The following is a 19814-nucleotide window of genomic DNA, read 5'->3' as shown; positions in this document are numbered from 1 at the left end:
AATCTGTCTAAAAAAATCGCAACTTTTCCCGCAACTTTTTGAAAAAGCTGCCGCAAAATCTGGCATTTTAGGCCGCAACAATCACAAAAAAATCCCGCGAAATCCTGGAGGGACTGTCAAATGCCCAATCCTAAATCCTCAAATGCCCAATCCTCAATCTTCAAATGCCCAATCCTAAATCCCCAAATCCCCAACCCTAAATGGCTAAATGACCAAATGCCCAACCCTAAATAGAAAATGCCCAATCCTAAATACAAAATGCCCTATCCTAAATACCAAATGCCCAATCCTAAATACCCAATTAATTTTCGATTTTGACTTTAAGTTTCAAATTTAGATTTTTAGTTTTGGTTTAAGACTTTTAGTTTTAGACTTTTAGTTTATAATCTGACCCAATAATTCCTCCATACAGGGCAGCCTGATGCCTCAGTTATGATGAATGAGAGTGCTGCTAACAGACTTTACCTGTCTGAAACAGGAGAGCTACAATAACCTTTCAAACTGCTGCCCATATATTTAGTTGAACTACGGCCCCACTGATTGCAGCGGGGGAAACTCTAGTGAACATAGCATGTTTACTCAATTACTCTCTGCTGTTCCCTGAGGATGAGAGTGGTCAGCGCTTCCCCCAGCAAATCAATTCACCCCAAGAGCCAGATAAAATAGCGCTCTAATGAAAGATAAAAATGGAGGCTGTGGTGTGAAAACGGCGTGCCAGCTGGCAGCACTGCTGTCCTGCAGCATGAACTGAGCAAGTGTTTAGAAAGTATCAAAATCTTGTAATCAAAATTACTTGTAAAAAAATGATTCTTTAGACATAAAGCAATAACGTATATGGAATTTTTGTATCCTATATAGTTACGATTTGGGTAACAAAAATAAGAAAGAAAGTTTTCTATATGCGTAGATTTGAAAATAATCAAAATGTCCAGTATGTAAATTGCTAATTATTAATAAATTGAGTCACCAGTGTACACACAAACCACTCACAGGATTTCCAGTGCTGCATAATAAATAATAATAATAAGAAGCTCCAAAGGGAAATAAATAAATTCTGGGTACTTCTGGTCTAAATGCATCTATTGTATCATAAACACTAATTATCAGTGAGTCAACCCCCTTGAACAAAATATCAGGTTGATGAGAATATAACACAAATTACATCTGTTCACTGCTGTCAATAGGGTTGGATCCACAGATATTCCAGATTGGTGTGGGACATGTCCATTTTATAATCTCTTATACGTCCATGTGTAAACTAATGTTTAATCCAAAATCTTTATCAAGTGTAATATTTAAGTATTCACATTAATGTATCTTATCAAATAACCAAACAAACACACCAAAAACATAGAAAAATGTAATTATCAACCACATATTTGCAATATCGATATAAAAAAAACAATAATACAAAGAAACAAATATATAACCAGTTTAAGGATTGTAAAACATTAATATCAGTTCTATAAATAAACTGAATTTTAATCTTATTAAGGTACAGTCTACATATAAATACGAAAAATACGCGGGATATATCCATCTCATAAAGTGATGGCAGTCTTACCTGGAATAAAACCAGTGGTGGTAAACAAATGAAGAGAAACCAAAATGACACGTGGATTCGTTTTGTGGCGTGATAAGAGGATAAAAATTTCTTCTGTGTTTACATAGAATCAGATGCAGCATTTCAGATATTCCCATAGTTCCGTACCGTATTGTTAACAGGCAGCTCACGATCCATGCGCAACTCGCGAGGCTAGAGAAGTGTCGCGTGCTAGTAGTAAATGATGACGAAGAGCGTCGAGCTCGAGAAAAAGGTGTGTGGTATGGTAAAGTGAAAGATATTTTTTCTTTACTTTTAGTAATTTAATAATTGGTAATAGTTTAATAATTAGGTTATTCTGAAATAATTTGTGTGTGCATATATATATATATATATATATATATATATATAAATATAAAACTTTCATTCATACGCCAGATATTGGTCTAAGTTCTGAACCACTCCCTCTCTCTCTATATATATAAAAACAGAACGCAAATACGCAGATTTTTAAATGAAATTTTATTCTTCGTTTTATAAAAGAATTAAGCACATTCATGCATTGCAATAATCTGACAGCCACAAACACCAATTCAAAAAATCCTAATTACCTGAAACATAATCTGTTTAATGTTTACAATGTTTTTAGAAAATAATCAGAGGAGTCAAGCGCATTACTAGTGGCTGAAGCATTTGTAGCACTGAAACAAAAAAATAAAAAAATATCTGAGAGGATGAGGGGTTTACATAATGCTGTAATGTAACTGCATCAGTAAAACCCTATCCTAATCAGAAGAGATGTCAGGCTGACTTTGATTAAAGATCAGCGAATCACCAACACTTTAGAAACCCAAAATATATTTCTATCAACTTCTTTGATCAATAGAATTGAATTTATTTCGTTTTACATTAGGCAAACCTTCAACATGTCGAAAACCCTAAAAAAATAGATAGGCCCACACTTTTACATTTTTAACGGTTGCCATATATTTTGGTGTCAAGAGAGATTCATTTTAAATAACAAATGGCTAACGTCCTCAAAAAAACCAAACCTTATTATATGCCAGGTTGAGCAACCATCATTTACACCCACAGAAGCACGCTTGCAACTTATAGACCAAGGAAGTCCATGGGAGCAATAAAATACTGTACTTACAAAAGGTATACACACTGTTACACTAAGATTTAAAAACACTGACTGAAAAAAAATGGTCCAAAGAAAATGTTTACATTTTTAAGTCTTTATGTATTGTTTGGTGGCCAGAATACAATGTATTTTATCTTAGAATGGATCAGATGATAGATCACAATGCAACTTACTTAACAGACAAATGTATAAGTTCTCAAATCTGGCATTTTCCCTCCGAGTATCTTGGGAAGATGAAATCAACAGGTGTATTCAAAGAGATACTTTTAACTATTCAAGACACTCACATTCATTTCAATAACTACAATATAGGATTTGAAAGGGGGAAAAAGCTCCTACACAAACACACAAGGGAATGCTTTATTCACAAGTATTGTGCCTAAATATGCATCTAAAGATCAACCACGGCCTGAAACAGCCATATAATTGGAGTGCCAAAAGGTTAACCCAATCAAGACTCATGTTATTACTGCAGAACTGACTGAGAAACTTTTATCTTGATATTCAGTGACTGATAACATACTCTTGCAGGTACGACTGAGTAAGGCTGCGGAGTTCCTCTAAAGCATAGTCCTCCGGCATGGGTAGACGTCCAATGTGTGGCGCAAGCTGGCAAAGAGGGATGTGTCTGGGATCTGGGGTGCCTTCACCACCTTGCTGGAGACTCAAGACCACCCGAAGGATGTTAGCCACACGTTTGGCCATCTCTATAAGGAAAGAGAGATGCAGGGTTAATGTTAATCAAATGAGGTTACAAACTTGAGGCACTGAGGAACATAATGTAACAGAACATAATAGCCAGTTCCATGAATTAACAAGAAAAGCAGTTGAATTTAACTTGGCAGCAACATTGCAGTATAAAGTTCCCACAAAACAAAGCAAATGATTTTCCGACCTGACTGCGCAAGTCTGTCTTTAGCTTTGGAGCAGGGGAGGCGCTCTATTCTACTGCAGAGAGACGTCACCTCTGTATGCAGTCGCTCCAGCTCATAACCTGGGCTTTCCGTCTAGAGATAAAAGTAGAAGACAATCACATTTGTAGTTTGTTAAACTTTTGTTCTTGTTAAACAAACTATCCTGAGCAGCAAGAATACCTGTTGGATGTCCTGCAGCGTCTGAATGACATGGATGTAATCAAGGTAGACTCGTCCAGACGTGTCCCAGTCCTGAATCTTAACACTGCGCTCTGGCAGTGCTAACCCCTCTAGGAATTCCAGAAGGTACTTATGATTATCGTTAATGATGCAGTCTGAGGGGAAAAAAACACAGTACAGTTAGTACAATCATACAGTTTATTACAGAATTCATCAGAAGCTAAAAAAAAAAAAAAAGTTAAATCAGAAGATACAGATTTACAATATTTACTTTGTATACTTTTATAGATGTTTTTCAGTCAGGTAACCAATTTTATTTTAGTTACAACCCAAACTCGAAAGCGCAGCTAGAAAATGCTTAAGTCATGCCGTTTCAGTCAGATTTACTTAATGTAGCTTGGACTGCTGCAGATGTGACTTTTTTTTTTTTTAAAAGAGGAATGTTTGCAGGCTTTTGGTTTATTCAAACCTGAGGCCAGGTGCTGGATGACAAGCCGATGGCAGTGATTCCAATGGCCGGCCTTGTAAAGGTGCAAAGCCTCACTACGTTTGTCTCCCTCTCTACAAGCACGGATTGCCTTGGCCTGATGGATCCACTGGATGGGGATTAACAACTTTTCTGTGAGAAACTGCTCTTTCTCCATCGACTCTTCTGTCTCCTCAAGGGAGCAATGCAAGTTGAGCATCTCTCTCACTGCACTCTCTCTCCGCCTGCAAGCAGTTACAAAAAAAATGGAAATCATCTCATGTACAATCACTCAACTCATGTTGATCATATCAAACCTATCAAGGACTAAATGAGTACTTTGAACAGAGCAGACACTTACCCAGAGTCAGGTATGTGCAGCAGCACGAAGATTGCCATCTCCCATAATCCCGCACTCTCCAGTTGGGCAGCATAGCTGGCATGCAGCAAGCCCTGGCATGAGGTGGACAGGTGGTTGTAGTTAAGAGCCTGCAATACGTTCCACAGGTGCCAGCTCAGCCGGTAGTCCAAATGATCAGCAGTTACTGTGCTGGGATCTAGTAGCGGTTGAAGGCTATAGTGCCTAAAGAGGAAAATATGATAAAATCAGCCCGCATAAATAGACAAGCTATGGACACAATCATTAATTCAAAATCAGGAAAGAAAGTGGACACTATTACAAACCTGTCACTGTAAAGTTTGAGCAGGTGGAAGCAGATGTCATAGAGTGGCTTTTTGGATTCGGTCTCATCCATCTCTTCATCCAAACCCAACAACTCAAGTTCATCCATGTAAGGAGGTAAAGGAGGGCAAGCATACCTTTTCACTTCCTCTGAACCCTGAAATACCTGTGTAATTTATATATTTTAAAATGCTGTTTTAACTGTATTTGTGTGATCAAGAATCTCTCAACAAGGGGGTGCAGACATGACAGATTTGCTGTTGCTAGTTGCCATGGTACATAATTCTATTAGAACTAATTCCAATTCTTCAAATACTCTTATTCTTACTGGACTGATTTTAAACAAAAGTCACTGACACAGATTTTTATTGTAATATTTCACAAAGATAAAGCATTTTTGATCGAATAAATTAGAAAACAAAAACTACACCATGACATGAGGTACCTGAAATGCAGATTCATATTTGGCGAGTGCATCGGCTACAGATGCAGTGGGAGGCAGCATGTACCAGAGATGGACAGCAACACATCGCTTCCAGTCAAGCTCGGAGCACACGTTTATACAACTGTCTGTTGACTGCCACACCTTTAAAAAAAAAATAAAAAATTCAAATTATAAACCATAAACAAAAAAACATGCATCTAGATTTAATGGTATACTTACTGGTTTTCCTGCAAGCAAAGCAAATATTCGCAGCCTGTCCTCCTCTATGAAGGAGTCGGTCTGCATGCTGTTCCAGTCACTGAGCTGCAGAGCCAATAGATCTCTACAAAACTGAGAGCCAACAGCCTGAGACAGCAACAGAGCAAGACGATGGTCCCCTACACACACAAACACCATATTTATTAGAACCACTAATGTTTTTGTACGGCATGGGACTTGACATTAAGCATTCAGGAGCAAAAAATCTGCACACTCACCACTCTTCTGGGACAATTTGCAGGCCTTGCTTATGCAGTGGCCAGTAAGGTAACTGAATATGGCCTCAGCATGGCTACGCTTAAGGGCTCGGCCCACCTCCTCCTCAATGCATTCAGCCGCACACTCAGAGAGCCAGTGCGAGAAACTCCTCCGCCTCTCAAGCTGCTGCTGGTAATCTGAGTATTGCTCAGTCTCCACATCCCGGTCACCCAGACGACCCCAAAGAGCAGCACACAAGGTCCAAACTTGGCGCCAATGGGCCAGACAAGCTAATGTGGAAAATCAAACTGATTTAATAATATCAGCAATCTATAACATAAATACATACATACATAGACACACATTATGCATATACATTTATTTTTCAAATTATTTAACATCCATTAAGAATTTTATATATACACAAACAACTGTCTAAAGGTTAGTAAAATTTAAAAAGTGAGTAGAAAGTTAATAAAACAAAAAAGCACTGCTTTGAACTGCTTTTTTTGAACTGAACTTTTTTTAATTGAACTGCTCTGTAGCACTATAAATGACTTTACTGTCAATAGCTAAATATAAGAAAAGGAAAAAAGTTATGGTTCCCGTTGACCCATTCCACCCCCCCCTCCATAATATTGGAAGTCAATGGGGTCCAAAAACTGATTGGTTAACTATAATCTTCAAAATATTAAGGTTTGGAACAACTTAAGAGCGAGTAAATGATTATAGATTTATAAATTATCTTGAGAAAGGGAGAAGAAAACAACAAGAAAGCACTGCATACCATCCCCTCCTCTTATATCTTTGTTGACTTCCATAATCCAATCTGCATACCCATGCAGAGCATCCACTCCTTTTGCTGGCTGGATGAAGGGACAATAGTCCTCTGTGTTGATTGTGCTGTGCTTTAGACCAATCTCCAGTGGTCTGTGATACAGAGCAAGGCTCTCTGCTGATTGTTTGGGCTCCAGACCGACCACCTGCTCCATACGCACTTTAAATGGACTTTCAGTGATCCTAGTATGATGCAACAAAAGGAAAAATTCAGAAACATTCTGCTGCACTTTAGTTGTGCATTGTGTGCACTGATAAACTATAGAGACGTTAAACTTACGGTTTGCTTTTGGTAGGTTTGGGTAAGAAACCAAATCCCATGATCTCTGCCGACTGCTGCTTCATTGCCTCTGTGACACTAAGTTGATCTCCACAGTGCACCAGCGTCCAGTTGGGACCCCAGCCCACTCTGAAAGATCGCCCTCTGAACAAAGCAGCATCCATCAGCAGACGGCTTTTTCCTAGAGTTATGGAGCTCTCCAGAGGTACTGGCCCCCCAAGCCTGCGGGCCCCAACAGTCCGAAGAGTAGGTTCTTGAGGAGGGGCTGGCAACAGGAAGGAAGGACCCAAAGATGGCCATGGAGATTCTGATGCTAGTGACTTGCTAAGCCTCTGAGGTATTCCACTAAAAGGAGCCTCTGGCAACTGGGAAAAAAGTCCTCCTCCTGAGGCGAACTTGGTTTGTAAAAGGGCTCCAACTGTGATAGAAAAGCCACAATATCAGACATGTTTCAAGAAGTATATTTCCCACTATTATGTAAATTGTATTTTATATATATATATATATATATATATATATATATATATATATATATATATATAAGACTGGCATACTTGATTGCCGACCAGCTCCAGAAAGCAAGACTTTGGGGGAAGCCACATCCTGTAGGAGCTTTAAAGCACCATGCTCTTGAAACAAGTCACATTCATCATCTTCTGCAAAGAGAGAGGCCTTCATGATCTGTTTAGAAAACAAAATCAACAAATTAAATCAACAGAATATGACTCATTTCTAATCTATGACTTTGTTACACACACGCTACCTGTAAGGTATGAGGGTTGATGCCCATTGAGGAAGCAATCTGACTCGATGCAGACACTGGCTCGTGCTCAGCAGGAGTCTCAGATCTCAGCTTCTCCTCCAAAGTTCTCTCTCCATCCTCATCACCCAAAACACTGTCTGCCAGGTGTTCTTGAGTAATGTCAGCCATGTCACTGTCCAACTCCGACACACGGCTGAGCAGCTCAAGAACTGCTGTACTCTACACACATGGATACAAAGAGATCAAGTCGTCACTCTCGATCCAAGTGTAGAGAAGTTAAAACTAATTTTTCATCCCTATCAGGCCCCTTTAGCGAAATTAGTTGACAGAAAGCAATTATAATTTACCAAAATAATTTAAGACATCAAGGTTCTAGTTGCTTCCTATTCAAAACATTGCTATGAAAGCATTGTGTAGCCATGAATTGTCCTGACAAACATTTTCTTTATTGTACCTTTATTTTTCAGTAAAATACATGACAAAACCAAAACAAATTCACACAGTGCCACTTATACATATTTCACTGCTATACTTCCAACTAAACAATCTGAAACCCCACAAGCTCATACTTGTAAAATATTAGACAGACTGCATGTAATATTTTTCAAATCACCTGTTAAAAGTAAATCTAAAATACAAATGGTCAAACAAACTCTTTGCTTGTGTGTTACAGAAATATAACATACAAACATGCTTCATATTTTGGCAAAGATAAAAGAACCCAAGCATAATGCCTAGCTGCAACTTATTCCACTCAAAACACATTCAGAATTACCCCTGTATTATCATTCTGTCTAAACAAATTAATATTTTCATTAAAGAGAATGCTGTAAAAATTTATATTCCACTGAAAATTCAAACAAAAAGTCTAGTCTTTACATTTAAAGCACCTGTTAATTTCAACTGCAAAGAAGAAAGGTCAGCTTTACAAACTAAATTAGATAAAAGGCAACTCCCCTTATAATTAACTTTCTCTGTAAGCTCTTAATATTTAAAATGTCTGCACAGCATTTCAATAACTTCTGATCTCTTGGCATCACAAATGAAAAGCATTTGAACCACTAAATCTCTTTGCTTTCTCCCCGCTGCTAGTATTGATCTGGACTGTGGGGACAACAGCAGGTAAAAGTGCACTTTAGTGGTCCTGGAGACCAATGTGTGTCAGACCCAGTGTGTTCCCCAGTCTACCTGAGCCTGTGGTGCCATCTGCTGCTGGGTCAGTGGAAGCTGCGGGATCCCAGGTGGAACACCTGTCTTCAGCTTCTTCAGGTCAAGCTTTGCCGGGGGGACTTCCTCTTCTTCATCAGATTCCTGGAGTCCGTACTTTGAGAAGTGGGCCACCTGTAAAGGGTTTATTGGTTACATTTGAGATAACTATGCAATTCAAGATAAGTCAATAGAGACGTAAATGGAATATGGTGAATACGCACTTACCTCAAAGACCCAGGAGCCAGTTTCAGGTCGGTATTCCAAGAAACGGGCGCCCTGTTTACGCGAGGCTGCCTCAAGCCGGCCCTCATAGTTCATCTCAGTCAGCCTGTCTAGACTCTTAATCTGAGAGCATGTTGTCTTGTCATTTGGCCACACACCATCTAGAGTCACCTCGGCACGTCTGTGTGTTACAAGATACAAAGTACATTGCAACAACAAAAAGAAACTCAGTTTTAAAGAGCGACCAAAGCATTTGAGGAAGAGGCAAAAAGCAATCCATGCACATTACCTGTTTAGTCCCTCTCCAACAGGAGGCTTGTCTTTGTCATCAGGGTACACAATTATCTCCTTACGCCTGAAGTGCACAATCTCATCCAGGTTCATGTCAGTAAGATTCACTTCACCAGAGAAGAAAACTGATCCATAGCCTGCAAAAAAAAAAAAAAAAACATTTTCATTCTCCACTCATGTGCTACTTACAGTAGTCAGCATTTGAAGTTGATAAATGTTCAAAGTTGTCTTAAGACAAGAACACATTTTGGTTAAAGGGTTAGTTCACCCAAAAATGATGTCATTAATGACTCGCCCTCATGTCGTTCTAAACCCGTTCCATTCATCACAGTTTACAATATTTTAGATTTAGTCCGAGAGCTTTCTGTCCCTCCATTGAAAATGAATGTACGGTATCCACGGTTCACGACGCTCCTGACGTGTTTTCTGGTGCGCCCAATAACAAACATAACACGTCAACAGTGTCGTGAACGCACTCACAACAGACCCAGAAGAGAAGACAATGCTGGATAAAGTCGTCATTTTTTTTTATTTTTGTACCAAAATGTATTTTCAATGCTTCAACAAATTCTAACTGACCCTCTGATGTCACATGGACTACTTTGATGATGGTTTTATTAACTTTTAGGACATGGACAGTAGGGCTAAAACAATTAGTCGACATTATCGACAATAAAAAATTGTAGACAAATATTTTTTTTTGTCGAGTAGTCGTTTGATTTTAATTTGACCTAACTTGAGCCTGCAATAATGCGGTTTGACCAGTGTGGCGCTGTAGCACAAGACTCTCATTCAGTCCTCCCCTATGCAATTCAAAAGAAGAGACACCGCGCTCGGCACTGTTCAGAGAAACCTTTTACTGTGAGAGAAACGCACCCGAGCCGAACCGAATGGCCTTTGGATATGAAAATATATCACGCCTGCCTTCCTCTCAATAACGAAAAAAAAAAAAAAAAAAAAAAACAGCAGTGTGAAAGCAGCAGTTAAAAATGCATCTTATTACACCGATGTGGATGTTTGCACGAGCTCAGTAAAGCATTCATGTCACGTCTATAGTATTTTTATTCAATACCTTAAATCAAGCAGCTTTACGATATTAAACATTATTAAATATTTGATTAATGTGATAGTTTTGGTTTGCAGAGATCAAAGCTTAATCTAGCTCAGTACTGTTTTGAATATCATAACCCAGTAAAGTATTTTAAGAGAGAAGTTTCTTCTGCTCACCAAGCCTGCATTTATTTGATCCAAAATACAGCAAAAGCTGTAATATTGCGCAATATTTTTATGATTTAAAATAACTGCTTTGTTTGAATATATTTTAAAATGTAATTTATTATTGTGATCAAAGCTGAATTTACTCCAGTCTTCAGTGTCACATGATCTTCAGAAATTCTAATATTATGATTTGCTGCTAAAGAAAGATTATTATTATCATCAATATTCAAAACAGTTGAGTACATTTTTTTTTCAGGATTCTTTGATGAATATAAAGATCAGAATTTATCTGAAATAAAAAGCTTTTGTAACATTACATGCAATACCATTCAAAAGCTTCATTTTTTTTATTTTTTTATTGGGGTTGGGGGGGGGGTTATTATAGAAATTAATACTTCTATTTGGCAAGAATGCTTTAAATTGACATTTATAATGTTACAAAAGATTTATATTTCAGATAAATGCTGATCTTCTGAACTTTCTATTCATCAAAGACACCTGAAAAAATTATATTCAGCTGTTTCAATAATGATAATTATGTTTTTTGGAGCAGCAAATCAGTATATTAAAATGAAATGCTTTCTGAAGGATCATGTGACTGGAGTAATGATGCTAAAAATTCAGCCTTGAAATCACAGGAAAAAATTACATTTTAAAATATATTCAAAAACCGTTGTTTTAAATAGTAAAAAATCTTTCAAAATGTTACTGTTTTTGCTGAACTTTGGATCAAATACATGCAGGCTTGATGAGCAGAAGATACTGTTTTAAAAACAATGTTACTGTTAAAAAATTTGGTAGTGTATATTGTGAATATTGTGGTTTATCCAAAAATAAAACATCTAATCACTTAACTTTGTTTTGTTATCCATAAAATACACTTACGAAAGGAGATGTTAGGCAGAATGATGTGTCCTTCAGTTGATTTTCATATAGTAATTAAATGGTAAATAAAGTTTCTGTCATCTCATTTTGTCTCAAATATATTTATTTGTATAAATTAATTGTATAATAATTGTAATTCCATAATATTATTTCCCAAAGCTGAAGTGATTAGAGCTGAATAATCGATCAAACTCTATTGATTAATCAGTAAAATAATCAACGATTAGTGATTAATTGGTCTAATAATTGTTAGATTAACCGACTATCAAAATAATCGTTTGTTGCAGCCCTAATGGATAGTATACCGTACATATATTTTCAATGGAGGGACAGAAAGCTCTCGGACTAAATCGAAAATATCTTAAACTGTGTTCCAAAGATGAACGGAAGTCTTAACGGTTTGGAACGACATGAGGGTCGTTAATCATTAATGAATTAATGAATCAATAATGAGAGTCATTAATGACATAATTTAGATTTTTGGGTGAACTAACCCATTAAGGTTTTAGAACAACTTTGACAAAAGTTTTTGATCCACTTCAAATGCTGACTAGAGTAGATTATAATTTGTTTTTGGTGCATGGTGCTGCTTCATGCAATACTTTTACCTTTCCTGCCGACAGTGAAGTTCTCCACAATACACTCCCCGTTCTCATTCAACATCCTTCCCAGCTCTTCCATTGATGGGATGGTGTAGTAGCCCATACGGGAAAGAACTATACCTGAGAAAGGACAGAAGTAATATCAGAAATAGATTTGTAGCCTATTAAGTACAGCATGTTTTGAAGAATATCAACCGAGACAAGCATACCGGCTGGGTGAGGTGGTCTCAGAGCCTCCAGCTCCTCATCTCTCTCCTCCTGAATGGAATCCTCTGCTAAAGATATGTCCTCGCTGCTAGCCTCCAGGCCATTGCGATGACTGGCAGTTCCCCGCATGTTGAACTCCAAGATTGTGTCTTGTAGCAAGGGGCTTGGCTGGGCGTGTGGAATTGGTTTGGTGATCGGGTTTGTGTAGAACTTTGAGACCTCCAGATCATCCTCCCCACTTCTCTCCACAGTTACATCTCTGGTCTCTCCTTCATCCATACTTAGACTAAAGCGTGACAGGAAAACATTGAAATATATGGTTGCATCTTCACTAACTTAATGGTTCGAAACTAGTGTGAACTTACCGGAGCCCGTTTTGTGGGTATTCTGAAGGGGAGGCCAAGTCATCAGCCTCTCTGTTCATAGAGCTGTTATACAGACTGCTGTTATTCAGATTCTTCAAAACAAGCTTCTTTATGCTCTTCCTAAAAGAAAAACATGCAGACAGGAACACTTTAGTTAGCGCACTACATCTTGAGCTACCATAAGCAATAAGAGTAGCTGGAGTTATGACCTCAGGTTCTTACCTAGGCATGAAGGCTCCATTGTTAAGAGATGGTTCATTATCATCAAGTCCATCAAAGAGCTGAGATTTGGAGGAGCCCGAGGAGGACAGAGCTTTGGGACGAACACGGGTGGCAGGACGAGGGGTCAGTTTGTACTGAGTAGGGGTAGTCAGGGCTTTCTGGGCAGCTGGATTTGTGGGCTTCAGACGCTAATGATGGAGAAAATATGTTAGCAGGACATGTACTGTGCCAAATGGTGAAAAAAAACAAGTGGTCTTTTACAGAGTCCCTCACTGATCTATTAAAAAAACAATATGTGTAAGGGCCCTGTAAACTAAAATCAAACCTCTTCCTTTTTCTTTGGGTCTGAAAGTGGATTTCTGAAGAGGGGTGAGTCTCCAAAAGGAGAGTAGGCCAATGCATTGATCTGCTGTTGGAGGACAGCCTGCTGCGCAGCTGACGCATTAGGGTCAGTCAGAGCTGTGAACAAAACAGTATACCATTTATTTTTTACAGAATCTCAAAGAGCTCTACCTCACCTGAAGTACTCAATTTAACATGACCACAAACAATTATGGGAATGAAATCATTTATGAAGCATCTGCACTGACCAACAGGCTGTTGAGGAGCCCCAAAATTCAGAGTATTGGCTCCAGTGTTGAAGCCTCCAGTCCCGAAGGTGCCCACTGACCCTAGGGTGGAGCCCAGCTTGTTCTGGTTGTTCCCAAACAAAGATGTCTGGCCAGCTCCTACAACTGAAAATACAGACTAATACTCAAAAACCATGTTTTCATTCATACAATAACAAATGACAACAAAAATCATGCTCCTTAAAAGATACCTCCTCCAAAGCCAGTTCCCAGTCCTGTTCCCAGGCCTGTTGGAGCAGTTTTGTTCCCAAAGAGACCCCCACCAGTACCAGCTGCACCAAATCCTTTAAAGTACACCAACATTGACATTTGAGAAGAAATATCAGAATTTCTAGATCATATCTAAGTGCACACTGTCGAAATGGCACCCACCACTTCACCAAAACTGAGGATAATTTGATTATAGCAAATACTAGGCAGTGTTAACATTATACAACTTTATTGTTAAAGGCTTACCAAAGGTTGAGGTGTTTGTGTTAGCCCCTAGAGTAAGCGTAGGCTTATTTGCAAACAGACCAGTGCCTGTTCCAAAGGAGGGTGCGCTAGTGGTGGTGGTGCCAAATCCAGCAGGCTTATTACCAAAAAGACTCTGTGAAATAAAGAGGACAAGTTAACCATTTAGTAAAACAATGCAAAATAATTCTAACTTACATTTGAAAACCTAAAATTTACTTTGAAAAAAAAAAAAAACAGAAAAGTGAAAGGTTAAAAAAAAAAAAAAAAAAAAAAAAAGTAACTATATCCTCTCCAGAAGTCACCTGTGTTCCCACATTTCCAAAGCCAGTGTTCGTTTGGCCGAAAATTCCTGTACCGAAGCCTGTGGCAGAACTTGTGTTAGTGTTTCCAAACAGTCCTCCAGCCTGAGTGGCAGCCGTGTTGCCAAACATCCCCTTAAAAATAAAATATTGGATGAAGCGCAGCATTAACCAGGGCTCATTCACAAAACATTTGATCTTACCACTAAGAGTTCTCCTAAATAGCAGTAAAAGTTTTAGCTGTGGGTTCTCTCTTAAAAACCATCCCCACATAGGGGTGGGAGAAAAAAATAGATTCTCCAATGCATCGCGATTCTCTCCTCAACGATTCTGAACATTTCAGAATTGATTCGGAGCTTGTTTATTTCTCCCGCATTTGGCACGTGTGCGTGCTAGAGACGTGGCTGGCTTCATTGCACTGAATTTGCACTGTGAGACACGTGTACATTGCTTGGCAGTCTGTGCTTCCACGCGCCGTGTTTTATTTTAGCTTTGCTTTCATTTATGCCGTTTGGAATGCAGTACTATTAGATGCACAGAACTCACGCACTGACAGACTTTCACATGCGCTTTGTATTTGTTGTCCTGAAGCTATTATTATATTAAATATTCATTATTCATTCAAAGATTTTTTTAAATGATATAAATGCTTATTTGCTTAATGATGACGGCATACGAGAAAGTATTATAATGTTAGATGATGGCAGATGGACTACTCTGACAACGTCTTTCATACTTTTCTGGACTTTGACAGTGTAACTTACTTGGCAGTCTATGGGACAATCACAAGCCTCCCGGTTTTCATCCAAAATCTCTTAAATTGTGTTCCGAAGATGAACAAAACAGGTTTGGTTCAAATAAAGATTTTAAAATGTTCAGGATAAGTGTCACAAATTAAAAAAGTACATGCTCAGCTTTTTGTCAGCCTCATACATGTAAGCTTCTCAAAAACAATTAGCAAAATGCATATATAATGCATATGCATATAAACAGCCTTAAAATTAACAGAGTAGAATAATCATGGCTGATAGTAAAAAACTGGACGAAAGAACAGCTGTAAGTTCTTGCCAAATTGGTTAATGAAAACAAAGATATAATCAAAGGAAAATTTGGAATTGGGGCAACCTCTGATGATACATTTCTAAAAGGTCATTAATTTTCATCAAATGTTTCTAAAATATTTACGTTCAGAGGCAAATTGCCTGGCAACAGCCATCTTAGGAATTGTTTGTGGCTTGGTCTTAATCACTAGTAGCCTACTACTCCTAACCTTTCACAGATTTAGGAGCTAGTTTAGCACTAAAACACTTTGTGAAATACTCAGAGCAAACATTTAGAAGTCCTAAATTTAGGATTGACACCCATTATGTCTAACATTTTTTCCTAAATCAGTAATTTATGAGCAACTTTTAGCCTTATGATTTGGGCCCAGATGTTAGTTTAATAAGATCAGTTAAGAATTTTTAGTTAAGTCAGTGCAGAATTTTTCTACTGCTGAAACTCACCATGCTGCTGCTGTTGCCAAAGGAGAAAGCGTTGTTTTGGGTGGTGGTAGCGGAGCCAAATGGCTTGAAGAGACTGGAACCTTGCTGTTGCTGCTGCTGCTGCTGTTGTTGTTGCTGCTGCTGCTGCTGCTGCGGCTGGCCAAATAAACTTCCTGTAGTTGTACCAAATGCCCCAGTGCCTGCAGTGCAAAGACTTAGCATACTCAAAAAAAAAAAAAAATCAAAAAAAAAAAAAATTAAGAAAGAACCACTTACTTGTGCCAAATGAGGCCTTGTTCTGGCCGAAGCTGAAGCCAGTGTTTGGAGCAGAGGATCCAAAGAGTCCAGTGCCAGTACTGGGAGTAGGTGTGGCTGCTGCACCAAAGAGGCCACCTGTGCCAGCTGCCATGGGGTTGGAGGGACCCTTCCTTCCTGCCTGGTAATCCTCAAACCTCAATTCCTAAAATCAAAGAAAAAAAGGCATAGATATTTAAACATGGCTTTAAATCCTAAAAACTCTAGACAACAGATTTGTTACACATTTTGTTCTCTGCAGACTGTTTATCAAAGGACCTGAAAAACAGTGCTTGTGACAATTTCAGCAGGCTGCCAAGTACTAAAACAACTATCACAACAAGAGAATCCAGCACACCTCTAGGGATTTGTTCTCGTATTCCTTCATGGCAGTGATACACTGGTGTTTGGTGTTGATGCTGGTTGTTACACCTCCTTTTACCATTGTGTCACTCCCAGTTAGTGGCTGCAGCAAAATGCAAAAGATTTAGGTATAAAACAATGTATGAAAAATAAGCTAAATTACCAGTATAAAGGGGAAAAAAATGAAAGTATAATAATTTCTAAACGAACATTGAATTTGATTGTTGTGCCAGGGGGAGCAGCAGTGAAACTTGAGGTCCCAAACAAAGAGCCTGATGTTCCTCCAAAAGGGTTGGATGTTGTGTTGGTTGTTCCGAATAATCCACCGCTACTGGTGCTGGTACCGAAAGCTGCAAAGCAATTCAAACAGTTATTTAGGTCCATTATATCGGAGCTATTATTTTAATCCAAGACACTACTTCTACAATAAATCAAATATTTTTAGCTACATTGGAATGCTGCAGGAAACTTACTGCCAAAAGTGGCTGGCTTGTTGGCACCAAATGCATTATTCTGCTGGGAAAACAATCCTCCACCTCCAGTGTTGGTGCTTCCAAAAAGGCTGTTTGATGTGCCACTGGTAGCACCAAACCCAAACCCACTACTGGTGGAGGATGTGACAGGCTGACTGAAGGTACTTGAGCCAAATAGGCCACCTTGAGGACAGATACATATTTTAATACAAATCACACTTTTGACTAAATACAACATTCTTATCGGACTACTCTTAAACAATCTTTTCTCAAAACCACCTTTACAGCAATAATTGTCAGCCAAGTTTTCTCAGTGAGTCAACACCTGATAGAATTGGATGCATTCATTATTAGCAAACTGACTTTAGAGATGATTTATTCAGCAGCAATTTTTGGTCTATTACAGCTTAAGTCACCACTATCTTGCTCTATTTTGCAAATGACTAAAATGCAGAGTAAAATCAAATCAGTGAGAACTACAGGTCCTGCAAAATCAACAGGCAGGATCACGTTGTCCTGTTACATCTCTAAAAACTGATTGATTTATAGGCATTTAAAGATGGCTGTGAGATTCTGCATACACTTCCAGCTACAGAAAACAGCATACCAGGTTTGTTCTGGGTGGTTCCGAACAGTCCCCCGGTGTTGTTTGTTGCCCCAAATGCTGCAGATCCAAAGCCCCCTGCTGCTCCAAATCCAGTATCTGGTGATAAAGGTAACAAAGTTATTTGACTCTGTACAGTATTAATTCAATATTCAATATTAATTAACTCAAATTTCTTTACATATAAAATACCTTGGCATACTTCTTAACTTACTTTGTTGTCCAAATGTTGAAGTAGTCCCAAATCCTCCCGTCCCTCCCCCAAAGGGAGCAGCACCAAAAGATTTGTTGAACATCTTGCACTGCTATAGAGCCTGCATATGTCTGCACAAAAGACAAAAGCTTTCAGCTCTAGCACAGGAAATACACTTCAGCTGATTTTCTAACAATCAATTTATTCAGTACATATATGGTTATTATTAGTTGTTCCAACATTTTGGTCACTACCATGCTGAATTTTGCTCATAATCTTAAGACTTTAGATTTTCATGTTAAGATTCATCATTGTATTACATTGCTAAAACATGGGCGAAACATAAAGCAATGTAAAATAACAGCAAAGGCACCAAAATTCATATTTTTTTTTTATTTGCTATATATATATATATATATATATATATATATATATATACACACACACTAAGGTGTTTCTTTAATACATAAAAAACAAGGGGGGGGGGGGGGGGGTAAATAAAACTGTCTATTTGATTATTCTTACAATTTTTTCATATGTCAGGCTTTGCAGGGTTAATAAAGTTGCTTTTATAAACTATGAATGGTAGCTTGTACACAGCCACAAAATCTAAATAATTCATTTTCATATTTATTAAAATATCCATAAAGAAACAAATGTTCTTTCACGAGAAGTCAAAGTGCACCAGCTATAACCTAAAGGTAAAGCAGAGATAAATGTGAGAACACGAATATAAAATTTCAAAACAGCACAAAAACATAAACATAATGTGTCAGATGTGCGGTAAATAAATTTGTTTCAAGTATCGTTAAATAACTTGTGAAGTCTATTATTGTTCTTGCCAGTTCTGAAGTGTATAGCGATGTTAGGCGCCAGAAATTTAATTTCAGTTGACCTATGGCCTGTGGGAATGTGTAATTCGTTTTGTTTTTGTGCGTGGTTTGATAATTAATATCTAAAACTTACCAATACATTTCAATATATTTTTTGGTATGCGCCGGTTTAAACCTGAGAGAACCAGTTTGCACGGACAAGTGCGAACCAACGCAGCTAGGAGCCAAAAAAGGTAGCCGTCATGTACTTACATTAAAGTTTGTTTCAAATACAAATACGTGGAGCTGTAGCGAGCTTCTATAAATCGATTTAAAATGTAACCCGTTTCAAAAACCTTTCGATTTATTTAATCTACCATACACACATACAAATACCATACGCAAAGTTTCTACTTTCACATGGCTCACTACAAATGCTAACTTGCTAGCAGTCAGGCTTGAAACGCACTTTAGCCATCAAACAAATTTAATCAGACTTACCGTTTATTTTGCACAGATTAGTAAATCAAACGTCAAGCAAAGAATTCCTCACTCGAAAAGCTCGGAATTTATAACAAACGTGAATCCGAAGTTGTCCGTTTAGGATAGCAACTTGCTAACTTTCGGTCTCTGCTCAGTGTTGATGGAGGGAAACAACGCAGCTAGCTAGCCGAGAGCAATCAGCGTCATATTAAGACCTGAGACGTCATCACGCATCACGTGTTTATACCCTTCAGTTCGCCTTTTCATGTAATATATACACGTGGCGGATGTTTTTATATAAATGTTCGTTTAGGAGAAGATTATGTTGTTGGTATGCGTACTCCTGTTTAATTTTCCAGTCCAACATGGAAACCTATAAACATGCCCCTTGGACATTTGGAATTATTATTTTGAAATCAACGTAAATGCGTGCAGAAATATAGGCCCATTTCAAATATAACACGTCCTTAGCAATTTTCAATTATTTGTATATAAGATGTTAATGCACAGTTAATGGCTAATTCGGTAAATGTAAAGGTTGTTAAAATAAGCAATCCTTTATTAACGTGTTTTTGTTGTTAGCGTTAAAGTATCATACAGTTGGAGTCGTACGTACATCAACCACAACCCAATATATTTAGGATGATCAACACACGAGTTGATACAAACTATTGAGTGAGTTAATGTGTGAGTTAATTAGGTTTTGTGTGTTCGTAGGTTTTTCCAGTAGCTGGCAGAAAGAAAGGAGCAGATGTTAGGGTTCGGGAAGAGGGCCTGTAGAGGGCAGTAC

At 38.1% G+C, this 19814-nt stretch overlaps 1 protein-coding gene across 1 annotated transcript; it reads right to left on the bottom strand.

The window, feature by feature from the left end:
• Positions 1-2050: 2050 nt before the first annotated feature.
• nup98 (nucleoporin 98 and 96 precursor) lies at positions 2051-19233 on the bottom strand. The gene is made up of 33 exons (XM_059526656.1): positions 19043-19233; positions 17751-17860; positions 17540-17635; positions 16933-17115; positions 16670-16809; positions 16455-16562; positions 16079-16262; positions 15824-16002; positions 14322-14453; positions 14020-14152; positions 13755-13847; positions 13525-13668; positions 13260-13393; positions 12935-13122; positions 12713-12832; positions 12350-12633; positions 12147-12260; positions 9434-9572; positions 9148-9325; positions 8902-9054; positions 7714-7932; positions 7505-7631; positions 6951-7368; positions 6621-6853; positions 5854-6123; positions 5597-5754; positions 5378-5518; positions 4935-5089; positions 4612-4833; positions 4254-4495; positions 3785-3939; positions 3586-3697; positions 2051-3397 (listed from the first exon to the last, which is right to left on the bottom strand). The coding sequence occupies exons 2-33, from the start codon at positions 17830-17832 to the stop codon at positions 3195-3197; spliced, it is 5439 nt and encodes a 1812-aa protein (XP_059382639.1). The 5' UTR covers positions 17833-17860; positions 19043-19233; the 3' UTR covers positions 2051-3194.
• Between the last annotated feature and the right edge of the window lie 581 nt (positions 19234-19814).

Source organism: Carassius carassius, chromosome 36 (genome assembly GCF_963082965.1).
Source record: "Carassius carassius chromosome 36, fCarCar2.1, whole genome shotgun sequence".
NCBI lineage: Eukaryota > Metazoa > Chordata > Actinopteri > Cypriniformes > Cyprinidae > Carassius > Carassius carassius.
The sequence above is the reverse complement of the archived record's forward strand: the minus strand, read 5'-3'. Positions and strand labels throughout refer to the sequence as shown.